This window comes from Artibeus jamaicensis, unplaced genomic scaffold (genome assembly GCF_021234435.1).
Source record: "Artibeus jamaicensis isolate MK-2021 breed Jamaican fruit bat unplaced genomic scaffold, CSHL_Jam_final contig_519, whole genome shotgun sequence".
Lineage (NCBI taxonomy): Eukaryota > Metazoa > Chordata > Mammalia > Chiroptera > Phyllostomidae > Artibeus > Artibeus jamaicensis.
Window position 1 is genome coordinate 52496447 of NW_026521871.1, and position 16738 is coordinate 52513184.

At 57.8% G+C, this 16738-nt stretch overlaps 1 protein-coding gene across 1 annotated transcript in view; it reads right to left on the reverse strand.

The window, feature by feature from the left end:
* Positions 1-16738, reverse strand: part of SLC6A20 (solute carrier family 6 member 20) — a 28365-nt gene that overhangs the window by 2004 nt on the left and 9623 nt on the right. Inside the window, exons 2-10 of the mRNA XM_037129798.2 lie at positions 13356-13496; positions 12067-12158; positions 11423-11650; positions 10702-10812; positions 9404-9645; positions 8588-8750; positions 5215-5419; positions 3375-3534; positions 670-835 (exon numbers count right to left, since the gene is read on the reverse strand). Coding sequence (XP_036985693.2) covers positions 670-835; positions 3375-3534; positions 5215-5419; positions 8588-8750; positions 9404-9645; positions 10702-10812; positions 11423-11650; positions 12067-12158; positions 13356-13496 — 1508 coding nt within the window. The remainder of the gene's footprint in view (positions 1-669; positions 836-3374; positions 3535-5214; positions 5420-8587; positions 8751-9403; positions 9646-10701; positions 10813-11422; positions 11651-12066; positions 12159-13355; positions 13497-16738) is intronic.

Sequence of the window (16738 nt, forward strand, 5' to 3'; positions counted from 1 at the left end):
AGGCCCTTCACACACTGCTCTGCACACACCACACACACTATGTCTTCTACCCACTGGGAAAGAAAGCCAAACTGGCCCCCTTTTTTTTTTTTCTATGAAAGTGTGTCCATGTGAGGACAGCCTGGGCTGGCCAGGACGGATCATGAATGGCTGAGCTGGCTGTGAAAATGCCGACACCCCGCCCTTCTGGTTGGTGGACAGCTCTGTGCCAGCCACACCCAGGGCCAGGCCTCCCCTGGATCCAGCAACTCAGGTGTGTGGTCAAGTCCCGCAGGGCCCGGGAGCCTGCCCCCCACAGGGTCAGCGGCCGGGGGCACAGCCCACGCCTCCAGGCACGTCCGCCTCTCCCACGGAGGCCTGGTGCACTCCGCCGAGTTGGAGGGCCTGCTGGCCAAAGGCCCGGAGGCAGGAACCAGGGCCTTTGCAGGCAGCTTTTCCCTTCTCCCAGGAGAAGGCCCCGGGGAAGTGCTGGAGGGATCTCCACTTAGTGCAACATCCATTGAAAAGCTCGAAGCCCAGCTCTGCCGTCCTGGGCTGAGAGCTCTGAAGTGCCTGGGTGACATTTGCATGCCGTGACAAGTAACCTGCCCAAGCCACGGTAGAGGTGCCCTGGTTTCAGAAGCTAAGGCCTGTGCTCCCCAGGGAGCGTGGGGCCCGGGGGGCAGGTACCTGGGCGGCGTCCCAGGCCTGGTACTGCAGGGTCCCCGTGAGGACGTAGTCGCTCAGGTAGAAGAGCAAGAGGCTGATGAGGATCAGCGGGCTCACGCCGGCCCACATGACCTTCCAGTACCAGTTCAGAGGGTGGCCGGTCATGGCCTGAAGGTCACTTGCAAATCTACGTGGAAGACAGGAGAGAAAGTCTAGGTTACTCACGACTGAACACAGCCACGGGGCCTCCCTCTCTGATTCCTTCTGGGGACGGGGTGCTGGGTGTCGGAGGGGCGAAGGGCTGAAGCTGCTACAGAGCCAGGGCAAAGCAGCCACCCCACAGAGCAGTGGGCGTCAGGAGGCAGCTTCCTGGTGCCAAGTGTCCGCCGAAGGCTCTGGTGGAGACCGGAGGGCAGCTCCCAGCAGTGGTGGGAATAAAGAGCATGGGTCTCGACACAAGGGGACCCCCAGGGGCAGGTCTGCCCCACCCCTCCCACCCTGGCATCTGCCAGGGACTCTACTGCCCATTGGAAACACTGCGAGAGGGAGGCCCTGGCCGGGTGGCCCAGCTGGTTATAGCGTCGTCCTAATACGCCATAAATTCGTGCAACAACAACTTGATGTCTCTCTCGCTCCCTTCCTCTCACTCTCTAAAAATCAATACATTTAACATTTTTAAAATAAGTAACACCCCCAGAGTGGAAGCTCTTTTGTCTCCTGAAACCACAGCAGAACCGACCACATTCTGGGACCTGGGGACAGAGAGGCAGACCTGGGCCTGAAGGCAGAGGGGCCAGCGGTTGGAGCCTGGGGCGAGGAGCCAGGGCGGCCCGCAGACGCCGCTGCGGCCAACCCTGTCTGCGGACCGCCTTTCTTTCCTTTTCTTTAAATCGACTCTTTTGCCTAAGTTTAGCCATGGCAACAACACCCATGTGATTGTGGGTTTGACGGGCCAATCGTGTATTTTTCAATACACACACAAATAAGCCTGGAAAGCATCTTCAGCGCTTTGGGTCACGCTGACCCAGCCCCTCGAGGTTTCACGGCGCGGAAGGACCAGGGCCCAGGGCGGAGGTGGGACTTGCTGGAGGGCTCCCAGGTTGTGGCCCACCCCGCCCAGGGTCTTCAAAGCTGCTCCCCATGGTGGGAGAGGCAGTCGTAGAGGGAGGGCGGGAGGGGGGAGCAGGGTGTGACTGCCAACGGCTGCAGCCACCACCACCTGCCTCACTTGGACTCCTGGCCTGTCCTGGTTCCCACGTGAGCCTACAGAGACCTCTACCTGCCCCTGTGCTGCCGCTGACCTAGCTGGACCCTAGGCTCTAGGCTATGAGGACTTACGTACGTAATGTGAACATGATGGATTTTCAAGACCACATACAGCAGAAAGTGCTGGGGTCTCCTGTCCCTTGACCTGCCCTGCCCTCCGCTATCACAAGGAGAGAAAGGAGGGAAGAACGGGCTTCAGGAAAAAAGGCCGCGTGGTACTGTTGCACAGTGGCCACGAGATGGCGCTGTCCCCTGTGCGCGCAGAAAGGCTGCCCTCTGCTGGTCATTTTCAGTTCTGGCTGCTTACGACATCCGGAGGGCACCTTCCAGTTTCTCCCTCCATCCCCAACACGCACTGTGCACCGACTGGTGCCCCTTTCCAGTGCCCCCAGTGGGCCCTAGGCTCTGTCCTTCCATCCCCAGCCTTCTCCCTTTACCCTGAAACACCCAGCCTCTCAGATGACCAATCTTTCTTTCTCTCCCTCTGTACAGGCACTTTCTAGGTGACCCGTTTGTCCCAGTTTACTGGAGAAGTCCTTGGGTTCAGCACCGAAAACCCCCACACCCCAGGAAACCCTCCTTCCGGGGAAACTGGGGTGAGCCCATGTTGCTAGCTGTTGGGGGGGGGGCGGGGATAAAAAGGCATTCCTTGGCCAGGCCAGTTTTAGAAATGCCGTGAACGGCAGGCCCCTCTTGGAGAGCCACAGTTGTCCTCCAGGCTCTGAGAGAGCTGGCTTTAACTTGTGTCCTGAGTTATTTGATCATGGAAATCCCTCAGCAGGGCTTCCACTTGGCAGCACGCTGGGCCCCCGGCCCGCCCCTAAATCGGTCAGGAAGACTGTGAAGGACTGGGCCGGGGAACCACTCTGGACAGCCCTTCTCATCAGACTCACATCCAATCAGCGAACCCCAAAATGTAATGGGGTCTCGGACCCCTGGACGCGTCAAAATAAAATACGGGATCTGATTCAGGGACTTGGGTGGGTAGGCCTGAGACTCTGCATTCTAACAAGCCCCTGATACTAACAAGCTGCGACTCTGGGACCCCAGACCGTGGTTCTCGGCCAGGCCACCCATTCCATCCCCCGGGAGATTCAAACACTCCAGGGCTGCGCTGGGCACCAGGGTTGAGAACCTGACATCCCACATCTGCCCAGCGGCAGAGGTCCCAGTTATCAGCTGGATTTTGGTCAGTGGGCCTGAAAACTACTGGTGTTGGCCAAGGGTCAGCGTGAGGGATGACTCCCTGGCCCTGGGCGCCAGTGGGGCTCAGCAGACTCAACAGGCCAGTATCCTTTGCTAAAAGGTGAGAGCCTGGGGAACAGGGAAGATGCGGTTGAAGGCAAACTGACCAGGAAGTGAGGAGAATTAGCTGTGATCTGGGGAGACAGGGCTTTGCTAGGCAGGTGGAGTGGGGCGGGGGGGCGGCTCCCCAGCAGCTGGGGGCGGGGCCTCCTCACCTCCTGAGCCCGTACACGTAGCACACGGCCGCGATTTCCACCAGGACGATGAGCAGCAGGGACAGCGTGGCCGCGTAGTCGTTGAAGATGTCGAACCAGTAGTTGCCGGCCTCCGTGGTGAACACCATGCCGATGGCACAGCTGATGAGGCACACCAGACCTGGGGCCACGAGAGCACCTGCCTGCTCACCTGCCCGAGACCCACCCTGCGCCCCCAGTTTTCTGCGGGGCAGCCCAGCCGTGGATGCCAAGGGGACTCTGGCCGACGGGCTCACCCACGTGGGCTGGGAGAGCGTCATGGCCTGGCCTCTCTGATTGTGTGTACCATGTGTGCATGGGCGTGGGTGCGTGGTTTTGGGGCGTGCGGGGGCAAGGTGTCCCAGGGAGTGTCACTGACGGCAATTCAGGAGCCGTCCAGCAGGGGGCACCAGCTCAACGGAAAAGAGAACTCTGCGGGCCTCCTCTCCTGGGAAGCCCGCCCAGACTGTGAATCTCCTGATACGGTTATCTCAACAACTCAGTCCCTGAGCTCCTGGGAGGTGCATTGGGGCGGGAGATGCGAGCTGCGGGATGACCCTCACAGGGCTTCCTAGCGAGGATTCGTGTCTGAGCAGAAGTGGGTGGGGGTGAAGGCAAGAGAAGACTGGGATGTTTACTCAACTCCCCCCCTGCCCCAGGCACTGGCCACGCACTGGATCCTCAAGTCTCTGAGACAAATATCAGGAGCCCCCTCGTACAGGTGGGGGAGCCCAGGCTCAGAGACGTTGAGTAACTTTCCCAGGGCTGCACAGCACGTAAATGGCGGAGGCAGGATTCAAGCACAGGCCCGGCGGCCTCCAGAATCGGTTCTTGTCCTGGTCTCCTTCCGCTGCCGCCCTTGGGCGCCCCATTGAGTATCTGACACTAAAGCTCCCATCTGCTCGCTCCACTGTGACACCGTGTACCCCTGGCCACTGCACCCCATCCTGAAGGGGCCACAGGGGAGGACCGGTGGGCTGGGGCGGGCGCACGTAACGTGGCTGTGGGCGTGGACGAAGGGTGGGCACTTCCGCAGGGTGAGCAGGACTTCAAGAGGAAGGGGTGGGAGTCTGGGCGGGAGGACGGACCCAGTGGTTGTGGAGGGGCAGCGTCATCAAAGACAGGGGAGGGTCTGCAGGGTCGGAGTGGGGCGGACGGGCGGTGGAGCAACTGGGAAAGCGGGTTCTTTCCCTACAGCGCTGTTGCCCCCCCACGGCGGCCGGAAGGCAGAGGAGCACTGTGTCTGCTCTGACCATGAACTACCACGGGGGCAGGACCTGGACGGACAACTGCCGGCCCAGCAGTGTGGGCGGGTCTCAGAGTCTGAGAGAAGAAGACACACAGGCTGCACACATGTGTGACTCCACGTACGTGAAGTCAAGAAAGGGGGGCCAACATAGAAGGGTGGTGGTGAGAGCAGTGGTGACTTTGGGGCAGGAAGTGGACATGCAGGTGACACTCACGGAGCGAGGGCTTCAGGAGGCACCTGCTCTCATTGCTGTCCCTCCACTGAACAGACAGAGGCGGCCTCTCCCTGGCCTGCAGAGCCCTGGGTGCTGCCATCTGGGAGTATGGCCACCTCCCAAGGCTGGGGTGGCCCCGCACGTGCCCATGGGGTGCAGAACCAGACGCACAGGGGGAATCGCAGGTGCCAGGGGCCCTCGGTGAGGAGAAGGCCAGCGCAGGGCCCCCGTGAGGTTGCCGCAGCCCCTGTGGCCACCTCAACAGGCACACGGCCCCTGAGGCAGCCTGTCCATCTGCCTGTCCCTCACATCCCACCTCCCCACGGAGTCCCGCCACCTCCCCCGGCCCGCAGGCTCACCTGAGATGGCCTCCTTGGGCAGGCGGCTGGAGATGGCCTTGCTGTCGGTCAGCGGGGTGAGGATGGCGGCCGTGTTGCCCAGCATGCTCCCGATACCCAGCATCAGCAGCATGAAGAAGTACAGCACCGACCACAGCTGGGACACCTCCATGTTCTTGATGGCCTCCGTGTAGACGATGAAAGCCAGGCCCGTGCCCTGGACTGCCTGCCCACAGCAAGCAGACCCCAGTCACTCACCCCAGGGACAGACGTCTCCCCAAACACACGGCGGGGCTGGGGGGACCTCGGAGTGGACCTTGAGAAGCCACAGGCTGAGACTGGACCTCCCATCTGCAGCTCAGCCCTCCGGCTCCGCTGGGTGGACAGGGATGTGAGCTGCCTGGGGTCTGTGTGAAGCCCTGGCTGGAGTGGCTCAGTGGACCGAGCGCTGGACTGTGAAGCCAAGGGGTCCGTGTGTGTGAGGAGACATTTCCATCAAGTGGGGACACCAAGACCCCTTTCCTGCCCCAACTCACAGAAATTCTAGTTAAAGCATCATAAAACATTTTGGTAATTTCTGCTTCCAATGTCACAACTGATTGGTGTTTGAGGCCTCGGTGGCTGCCAGCTGAGGCGGGATGGCGGAGCCAGAGCAACAGGCACACACCGGTGGGAGCCAGCCTGGCCAGCAGGCGGCCGGGTGGGCGGGGCTGCTCGGGGGGCGGGGTCCCCGAGGTGGAGACACCGCTGTGGGGACACTGAACTGTGGACACTGAGCCTGGAGCTCCTGTTTAAAGACAACCTCCGGGGGGAGGGACTGAAAGGGGTCATGGCTACCATGTCCCCTGGGTACCAGCATCAGAAGAGGAAGCAAAACCTCTCTGGGGGGAAGGTGCCCTGATTAGGACCCCCAGGATGGTCTTTATTTTTTAATATTTTATTTATTTACTTTTACAGGGGAGGGAGGGAGAAGTGAAGGAGAGAAGCATCAATGTGCAGTTGCCTCTTACACGCCCTCAGTTGGGGACCTGGCCTGCAACCCAGGCTGGTGCCCTGACTGGGAATCAAACTGGTAACTTTCCAGTTTGCAGGCCGCTGCTCATTCCACTGAGCCCCACCAGCCAGGGCGGGAAAACCACCTTTAAAAGATGGGGCCAAACAGAAACAAAGTCACAGGTACAGAGAACAAGTGGACAGTGCCAGGTGGGAGGCAGGTGGGGGAGGCGAGTGACGGGATTTACAAGCACAAACTGCCGGTTATCAAAACGGTCTCGGGGATGTGCAGTGCCCCACAGGGAATACAGTCAACGATATTGGAACAAATAAGCCTGGTGTCGGGAAGGCACTTGGATCACTGGGGCGATCACTTTGTAAGTTGGACAGGTGTCGAATCACTGTGCTGCACACTTGAAACATTTATCATAAAAACCTGCAGTAAAGGAATGCATTTTAAGGGAGGAAAAAAAAACCCAACCCCAGACGAACCCCAGGGGACGGCCGGGGTGCAAGAAGAAATGGTGAATAAATAAAACGCCTAATGAAGATAAACACAAACACTGTCTGTATGAAAGAACAAAAATAGCCAGTTTATGAGTTTAAAAAAGGCAGAACTGGACAAAAATGGCGCTGAAAACAGGAGGGAGGAGAGAAGGTGGTCTGAAGTCAAGACGGTGTTTACCTTTGGGTTTTCTTCAGTTAAATACGCGTGGAAAGTTTTCAAGGAGAGACGGGGAACATACACATTCCAAACAGCAGAGAGTGAGGTGGAATGAGGAAAAACCCGCAACAGGGGAAATGCAGCCGAAATAAATCAATAACCACATGATTCTTGGACATTGAGCCAAGCTCGAAAGGAAGGAAGGAAGGTGCCCAGGTGCCAAGAACAAAGAGGGAATTTGAACCTGAACAGGAGCTAAAGCCAAAGGCCTCAGGGGCCAGCTGAGTGGGGGGGTCCAGGCCCTAAGGGGTTGGGTCCTGGGGACAGAGGGTTGCGTCGGGGGACAGCCAGGAGGAGCCAGTGGGGCCTCGGCCACAACACACTGACCGAGCAGGGCTCCCCCGTGACAAACGCCAAAAATGCCTCCCAGGTGGCTCGCTGACAGCCGGAGCGATGGCCTTCCCGCGTCTCTATTCTCGTAAAATATTCTCTAGAGACACTCTCTGGAAGCCGACTCCAAGAGCAATATAAGAATTAGATAAACACGCCCACTCTCATTTCTGCTTCCACTGCGCTGGAAGTCCTGGCAAGTACAATAGGGAAAAAAAAAAAAAAGGGAGCCACAGAAGGTTGGAAAGAAGAATATGAGCAGGCGACACAGGAGTCCACACAGGAAACTGAAGTGAGTAAAGGACAAATCCGAGACCGAGCGGGAGCGCTCACCGAGGTCGCTACGAACCAGCTCAGCACACGACAACCTGGAGCTCTCTTTCGCCACAAAGATACGCAACGATAGAAAGAGGAAATAAAGACACCGTTCACGAGAGCTACAGGACAGCAAGGCACCCAGAGAGAAAGCTGATAAGACGAGCCCAGGAATTCACGGAGAAGATCAGTTGAAGGAGGTAGAAGACTCGTGTGCGTGATAATAACGTTCCTGAACCGAAAGTCGCCAAAAGGCCTGAATCGAAAAAATATTAATTCTCCCCAATGTACATTCAAAGAATCAATTCCTAAATATAAAATTCCTAAAACATGGTTCCTCGATGGAACTTGTCAAAGTCATCCTAAAATCAATATGGAAAATAAATAAATAAAGACCCCAGCAACGTAAAAAATAAATCTGTAAACTATAAATAAGGGTGACGTCAGTAGCAAATTTTTTTTTAAAAAGCCAAATGTCTAGTGTGAGGAGGTAGATAAATGACGGTGTATCTGTGTGGTAAAAATAAAATGCTGCACTTAAAGCGAGTTACGAGATTCCACGTGCATTATTCCGGGTGGACCCCGAAAACAGAAGGTTGAATGAGGAAGGTATCTATCTCCCCGGACCCCTTATTTCCACGTACAAAACTGCCAACGAAATGACAATGTTTAACGATATCTATACGGGTAATCAAAATGTCAACAGGAAGAGCTTCTCTCTGCTGAGCAGGCAAAGTTTGAGGCTGGTCCCAGGGGCCTTTCCTTTTGTCCCTGAAACGTTCTTTCCTTTTATATTAAAAGAAAAAAATCTACACCGCCTCCCCCAAAAAACAACCAATGTTTGCAATTGTTCATTCAGGGTGGTAGGTATATAGGTGCTCGTTATATTATTCTTTGTACTTCACTGCTGTTTTGAAATGTAAAAGGAGAAAAAGGGAAGGAAGAGAGGGCGGTCAGGTGCCTCTTCTCCTAGCAGAGTTGTGGGGGGACCACGACAAAGAGTTTGTCTCCAGAGACCTCGCCAGCGCTCACCGTGTCCAGCTCGGCTTCCAAGCTGCAGTTCCTCATCTGCGGGAACACCTCGCTGTACCGGCTGGGGTAGGTGGATGCCAGGTAGCCCTTCACCTGCTCCAGGTTGCTGGCTGTCAGAAAGCCGTCTTCCAGGTCGAAAGAATTGGTCAGCAGCAGAATCACCCTGCGGGCCAGAGCGTCAGGTGGACCTCCACCAATTAGAAAGGCCACTGTCACCGACCCAAACCCCAGGGAAGCTTGGGCACCGGGCTGCCTACCCGGCCCCTTCTTTTCTGAGGGGGCCAGGTTCTCAACAGAAGGAACCTGTGCACTGGTGACCTTGTAACTGGCAAGGTATTTTGGGTGGCTTTGCAGAAGCCTCAGGTGGGAGCGGTGATGGCTGGCGGAACCGATCCGCACAGTGCACAGTGAGGCTGCTCCAACCTCTGGGCCACAGAGGGCCTGGGAGGGCGGGAACCCCTCACATCCGCGCCATCCAGCTGGGGCGTCCGCGGACCACAGGTGCAACCGAGGAACTGACTCAAACCAGAGTTTAAGTTTACATTTGTAAGTAGCCCCTCAGGGCTCGAGACGCCTGCTGGGTGTTCCTTCTGCCTCGGTGGGATCCCGGCAAGTATGTTCTGTCCTCTCCGCGGCTCAGCGAGAGAGCGCACCTGATTGCTTTTGAGGTGGGGAGACAGGGCAGAAGAAGTTGGGCAAGGCTGCTGCCCTTTGCCCCCTACCCCTTGGCCCTTGGCATCTACCTCTTCCCAGGTGCCCCTTCAACTCGGAGCCTTGGAGACTGGTCTCCTCCCCCTTGAGGCCCGGGGCTCTTACCTGTTCACGCAGCTTTCGTAGTTGAAGGTGGCCTTGAAGCCATAGATGGAGAAGGTGACGACGCTGGCGAATATGGAGGTGGAGCTGTTGATGAGGGACACGATCACCGCGTGCCTCTGGCAGTTGCTGGAGGGCTCGTTGTAGCTGGCGAAGGCGATCAGGCTGCCGAACCCCAGGCCGAGCGAGAAGAAGATCTGGGTGGCCGCGTTGATCCAGGCCTTGGGGTTGGCCAGCTGCTCCACCTAGGAGGCCAGCAGGGGCAGGGCCGGTGAACCCTGGTGGGGTCCCAAACTCCCTGGCCAGGGGAGGGTGGGCCGGGCGCTGTGAGCGAGGCTCCCGGCCTCCCGCTGGTACTGCCCCCTTCCTCGGCAGATGAAGCGTGTCCCCCCTGCCCTGCCCTGCCCTGCCCTGTGTCCACAGGAGGCGTGCTGTTGGAAAGTGAGGGCAGAATCGCCTTAAAGGGGATTGTGCGCCCAGCCCGTGAGGCGGCAGCACTGTGGCCTGGCAGTGGGGTCGACGTCTGGGGAGAGGCTGCTACTACAGTCATTTTGTTTCCAGGGGCCAGATTCGCTCAGGGGAGAACCTGTCCTGCCCCGACGGGCAGCGGTGGTGAATGCTGGCTGCGAGGGGCTGCCAGGGCCGAGGGAACCCTGCAGGGTGTGGCCTTGCCCTGTAGGGAGAGTGGCCCCTGGCAGTGGCCAGCAGGAGACCCAGAAGACCGGAGTGGTGCTGGAGGCAGAGAGCTTAGCTCCTGGGGCGGGGGCAGGGGAGGCTGTGGCCAGGAGGCCACCCATGGAGCTGGGCAGCCGCTGTTGGGGGTCAGAGAGGACCAGGAGGGTGAGGGGACAAAAGACTCAATGCCTGAGCCCTGGCTGACGTGGCTTAATTGACTGGAGTGTTATCCCATAAACCAAAAAGAAAGTTGTGGGATTGATTCCTGGTCAGGGCACATGCCTAGGTTTCGGGTTCAGTCTGATCAATGCTTCTCTCTCGCATTGATGGCTCCCTCCCTCCCTCTCTCTTTAACAACAGTGAGTGTGACCTTGGGTGAGGATTAAAAAGCAAAAGACTCAATGCCTGAGAATTCATAGGGTTTGGGGACTGTCCCGTGGGGGCGGTGACTCCACCCCCGCTGCTAATCCATCCCCTCCGCAGGCCTGGAGGGCCTGCAGCAGACTCCGGGGTTCAGGACCCCATTCCCCCCTCCCTCGCCTTCCCCCCTCTCTGCCCACCCATTCTGGAAGAGGGCAGGGTGAGTGGGGTGCACCCAGGGACCCGTCCCCTGAGCCCGTCCGTACCTTGGGGGTAAACATGTACACCAGGCCGTTCGTGGCTCCGTGGAGCGTGAGGCCCCGGACCAGGTAGATGATGAGCACGCAGTAGGGCAGCAGTGCTGTGAAATACACCACCTGTGGGCCCCAGAGGGCAGAGTCAGCCTGCTGGAGACCCACAGCAGGCCTGCGGTCCCCATGAGACCCCACAGCGGTGGAGCAGGACAGAGTTGAAGGAACATCAGCCCAGCAGGAGGAGAAAAGGTTTATAAATCGGCCCGATGGAGCAGCAGGAGGCCCTCAGCCTGGGCTTCACCGCAGGAGCACCTGGAGGGCTTCTGAAGCCCCCGGGGTTCAGGCCGCCCCCCACGCCGATTACTCCGGAGCCTCTGGGGGTCGGACCCAGGCGGCGGAGCTGTAAAGCGCGCCAGGAGATGCCGACTGGAGCTGGTGTGAGACCGGGGCTGGGGTGGCTCCCTCCCTGTATGGCCGCTTGGAGCTGCTCGGGCAGCGTGGGGTGGGGGCTGGCAGGTACAGCGCTCGCCTCTCCAGGTGGCCGGGGAGCCCTTTGTGCTGAGATTCAGGGCTGTGACCCAAGCACCACTGGCCATTTTTACAGTCACCTAGCAGGTGACCTGCACCTCCCCCAGCACAGCTTCTGCCCCTCGAGGACGGCAGGCAGCCTGGTGGCCCCGCTGGCCTCCGCCCCCGCCTCCCGGGCACCGGTCCCCCCGCCGTGCCGGCCCACCTTGCCGGTGGACGCGGTGCCCCGGAGGATGCACAGGTACACCACGAGCCAGGCCAGCACGAGGCACAGCGCCGGCTCCCACTGCACACCGCCGCTCTCCTGGATGGACGGCGAGATGTTGAGGGTCTTCCTGTACCAGAAGTACTGTGTCGACGAAGCCAGCTCACACTCCTGGTCGTAGCCCGTGCGGTTGCCATTCAGTGGGCAGCGAGACCACGGCAGGGGGTTCTGGGGGCCCAACGCAGCATCACACAGAGAGGTGAGGGCTGAGGCCAAAGGTTAGGGTGCAGGGGACAGGAGGTGGCCCTGGAATGGGGCTCTTGGAACAGAAGGGGGCTGGTCCCCAAAGGGCAGGCAGCTGGAGCCCCTGGGGGCAGACAGGGACTCCGAGGTTAGTCAGCGGCACAGGTGGGGCTTGGGAATAGGAGAGAGACAGGGCGGGTGGGTGAGAGGGCTTTCCCACTCCTTACAGCCCTGCCCGTGCTGGCTGAGGGCCACCAGACTCTAGTGTGGGCCCGAGAGACTGCACGAACGATAAGGGCCAGACCATCCGCAGTGACAGGGCCCTGACCCACACCTCCCCGCCTGATCCAGTGGGTGGCCCTGCCCTCCTGCTCCCGCCCGGCTCTGGCTCACCCGCTCACCTGGAAGGAGTGGAAGAGGTACCAGAAGGCCCAGGCGTTGATGACGTTGTAGTACATGGACAGGAAGAAGGAGACCACCACGCTGGCGACGCCTGTGCCGGAGCAGAGGGTGCTGAGGGTCCTCCCTGCCCCCCTCCCGCCTGGACCCGGCAGCTGGGGCCCCTCCATCACACCCAGGACACCCACGCAGTGAGTGGCCCCTTCCCCCAGGATGGCAACGCCTCCAAAGCAGGTCTGTGAGAGGCCCGCTGTGGCCAGGGCCCAGTGAGCACTGCCCAGGGCTGGTCTCTCTCCCCACCCATATCCCCATTTTCTGGAACAAGAGGATGGTGACTTTTTTGGAGATCTCAGTGCTGGCCGCTCACAAAGCAGCACCCCCGGCTGGCACAACCATCTGGCCTGTCTTCTACCACACGGCAAACGACGCTTCGGAGAAGCCCTCCGGGATTGCTCACTGGGGCAGATCGCCAACCACACAGCTCCCTGCTAAACATTAACGGCCACTGGAGAGAGGAGGCGGTTCGGGCTAGGAGATGATTTGTCAGGGCACGAGACACATTTCTCCTGCACCTGAGACAAGTCACGTACAAGTTTACGCCCTCTTTGCCCCTGAAATGTCACTCTGCCTTCCTGTCTGGGGCGGGAGGGGTGGGCAGGACAGAGTGTGGCCATCGCTGGTCAAAGTTCCTCGGGACAGCAGTGAGAGCCCGGGAGCGTGAGGGTGCAAGGCTGGGTGACCATGTCCCCGAGGTGGGCGGGACACCAGCTCCAGGGAGCCCCGGACAGGCAGGCTGTGGGGCCGCACCTCCTTACTGTCTGTGTGCCCCGCTTCCATACGGCACCCCGACAACCTCTCGGCCATGAGAAGAATAAGTGAGCTCGTGCACATATACTGTGCAGACCAGCACCCGGCACACAGTAGGTGGTCACTGAAAGGGGACGTCGTTATGGGCCCGTCCCCAGAATGCTTGTCAGCTCAGACACTGACTCACAGTTCCATCCAGGCAGCTGCTTCCTCCTCACGGACAAGCCCCCGGGGCCAGGGCAGCAATGGGGTCTCAGTTCCCCACTGGTGCCTCCTCCCTCCCTCCCTCTCCTGGGGCAGGAAACCAGCCCCTCTCAGTCCACGTTCCAGGGCAACCTCCCCTGGGCCTCTGTCCACCCCACTCGAGGGCTCTCTCCCTGGCCTTGTGCTTCCCCTTTGCTCCCACCCCATCCAGGCGACCCAGAATACAGGTAGGGGGTCTCCCAGGGCGGGGGTTGGGGGAGGACCGGAGGCACCCACGTACCGACGCCGCTCAGGTAGGGGCTGATGGCGCGCCAGGCGCCGATGCTGCCCTGGCGCATGCGCTGTCCGACCGCCAGTTCCAGGTACAGGAGCGGCATTCCCTCCACGATGAGCATGACGACGTAGGGCACCAGGAAACTCCCTGCGGGCGTCAGAGCCGCCAGCCGGGCTGTCACCAACGGGCTGGACTCTGCCACCCGCCCTGCCTCTCCGCGACGTCCTTCCGTCTCCCCACTTGTCCGCTCATCCGTCTGTCTTTCCAGTCTTCCTCCACCCTTCTGCCTTCACACTCTAATACCTTCCCACACGTCCACCTTTCTGTCCTGCCTCTCGTCCGCCCATCACTCATTCTTCCACCCACCCACCCATCACACCATCCATCCATCCACCCATCTTTCTATCCTTTTACATATATATATATTTTTTTTTTAAATTTATTTTTAGAGAGGGGAAGGGAGAGAGAAAGAGGGAGAGAAACATCAATGCGTGGTTGCCTCTCGAGCGCCCCCTACTGGGGACCTGACCCACAACCCAGGCATGTGCCTTGACTGGGAATCAAATCGGTGACACTTTGGTTTGCAGGATGGCACTCAATCCACTGAGCCACACCAGCTGGGGCTAACCTTTTACTTTTCTGCTCATCCACCCATCTATTTCCTTAGCCATCCTTCCATCACCCTGTGAGTGAAAATCTTTAACTACTTCCATTCTGGGTGATAAACCAGCCCTGTCCTCAGGTCCTTGAGCGCCTCCCTCCGTGCCTCGGTTGTCCCAGCCCCTCGGCCAGAAAGCCCTGTTCCCAGAGGAGAAACAGAACGGACACAGTGTCGCACTGCAGACCACATCGTGCCTGTACTGTGTGTTCAGGGTGTATTTTGTTGTGTGTACACATTTCATTTTTTGTCTGCACATCATCTGGGATTTCGATCCACACTTTCTTGCGTAGTTTTCGTTATTTACTCTAGTAAAATGAGCTTAAGGGCTGGACTAGCCGCACTGAAACCAGATGAAGCTCTAAAAGAAGAGATCCATCACGTAGCACACGAAGCTTTTATTCTGCTAGTCTCCAGAGGAAAACACAGGGAATAAACCTTCATGAGGCTTCCAAAAGAGCAAACAAATCTTCTCTCATCTCACGCTCAGTATAATTTCCTAAATATGCAAACTTTGGAATCAAGACCTGAGGTTCTGTAAAACACAGTGAAATCAGCAAATAGAAATTAAGAGTGGACAATCGCGGGCCGTGTTTCTTCTCTGCCACCCTGAACACTCACCCAGGTGGGAGCCGAGCCGCTGCCAGGCTGCGCTCCCGTCCTGCCCTGCAGAAAGGTGTCTCCACACCTTCCCGGGTTCCTCTCCATAGCGACGAGTCCGTCAGGGGTCCCACCCAGGGTGGCACAAACTGCTTGCAGCCACAGTGGTAATAAGTAAAGCTCATTTTCACCCGACATGTTAAACAGTAACCACGGGAGGCCTGGCAGGGTCCCTGAAAGGTTTGCCCCTTTGACAGGGCCCGCCCGACGGCCCCCTGCCCAAGGGCCCACACCCATGGGAGGCGGGAAGTCCCAGGCCTGGTGCCAGATGGGAGCACGGGGCTCTGACGTCCTGTTCCTCCATAATTTCTGTCACCTTTCCCTCCCCCCAACCACCCAAACAAACCCACAGTTCTGGTGAATTTGCTCTGCAGTCTTTTTTTTTTTCCCCCAACAACCAGAACATGAACTTCCATATGCAGAAAAAATGAACTTCAACTCCTATCTCACAGTATATACCAAATAACATCCCCTCTCCCCTAATGCTTCATCAGTTTGTATGGACAACTCAAAACTATAAAACGTCTAGAAGGAGAAAATCCTTCAGACCTCGGGTTAGTCAGCAGTAAAATGTGCCTTAGAGACAACGTCAAAAGCATCATCTGCAAAAGAAGATATTGATAGACCTCCTTTTCCAATCCTGCTCTGCGAAAGACAGCGGTAGAAGAATAAAAAGACAAGTTACAGACTGGGAGAAAATACCTGCAACAGACGTCTGACAAAGACTCTGCATTTAGGGCATTTAAAGGACCCTCAAAACTCAATAATGAGAACAAAAGGGCCTGGCAAAAACAATGCGTGAAAAATTTGAGCAGGCATGTCACCAAAGAAAATATATGAACGGCAGACTAGCCCGTGAAAAGATGCTCAGCATCAGTGTTCAGGAGGAAAACACAAATTCCAGCCACAGCCGTTGAACACCCTGTGAGAATAGCCGACCTCAGCGGTCCTGGGAGCGCCCTTCCGGCTGCAAGGGGTGGCGGGGTGCTGTTGCCCGATTCACGAATCACTTCCTAACGCCAATCCGATCTTCGAGAAACAGAAGTGCTAATGATACCGAGTGCTGGCGAGGCGTGGCAGGACTCCCGAAACTGCTGGTGGGGGTGTGAAGTGCTGCAGCCGCTCTGCGGAGCAGTGGGGCAGTTTCGTAGGAAGTTGCGCATGCGCTTCCCATACAACCAAGCCATTGTAGTCTTGGGTGTTTGCTCTAGAGAAACGGGCACCCATATTCACACAAAAGCCTGATCCCAGATGTTGATAGAAGCTCTATTCATAGCTGTCAAAAATGGGAAACAACGTCTGGCAGGTGCACGGATAATAAACGCTGGCCTGGCCGCTTGTGGAATATTACTCAGCAATCAAAAGGAACAAGACCACCGATGCTCCCAATGACATGGCAAAGTCTCAGAAGCATTATACCAGGTGGAAGGTGCCGGAATCATGAGCCCACACACTGTGGGACTCCACGCACAGGGCATTCTGGAGAAGGCAACACCGTTGGGACGGGAAGCAGATCTGAGGTGTGGGGGCCTGGATTGGCTCTGAAGGACACCATCGCGTGACAGTCACAGAGCTGGATGCATCTGTGTACACTCCGAGAACTGGACATCAAAAGGGGGACATTGTTCTGCATGTGAGTATATGTCAATAAAAAATATTTGTCTTGTGATCAATTTGAAACAAGTCCACTGACTACCCCTCTTCTCACGGGACTGTGCCCCAGGCTCCCTTTATCTAAAGATCTGGATACTGGCCTTGTTCACGGAGACCCTGGCGTCGGGGAGGGGCCGGAGAACAGAGAGGCCAGAGATCACACATGGCTGCAGTTGGTGCAGCTGCTCCTGGGCAGAGGCGGAGTCCAGTCCCCACCTGTGACTGTGGGCTGGCCGCGGACTTGCTTTGTCCAATGGGATGTGGGATAAGGGTGCCATGGTGTTTCCAGAGTCCAGCCCTCAAGATGCCTTGTAACTTTGCCTTCATTCTCCTGGAACAGGGTCCTGAGACCACCTTGTATGAAACCTGGTCCAGGCAAGCTCGGGACCGAGGCCCCGCCAACGTGGTACCCACTGTC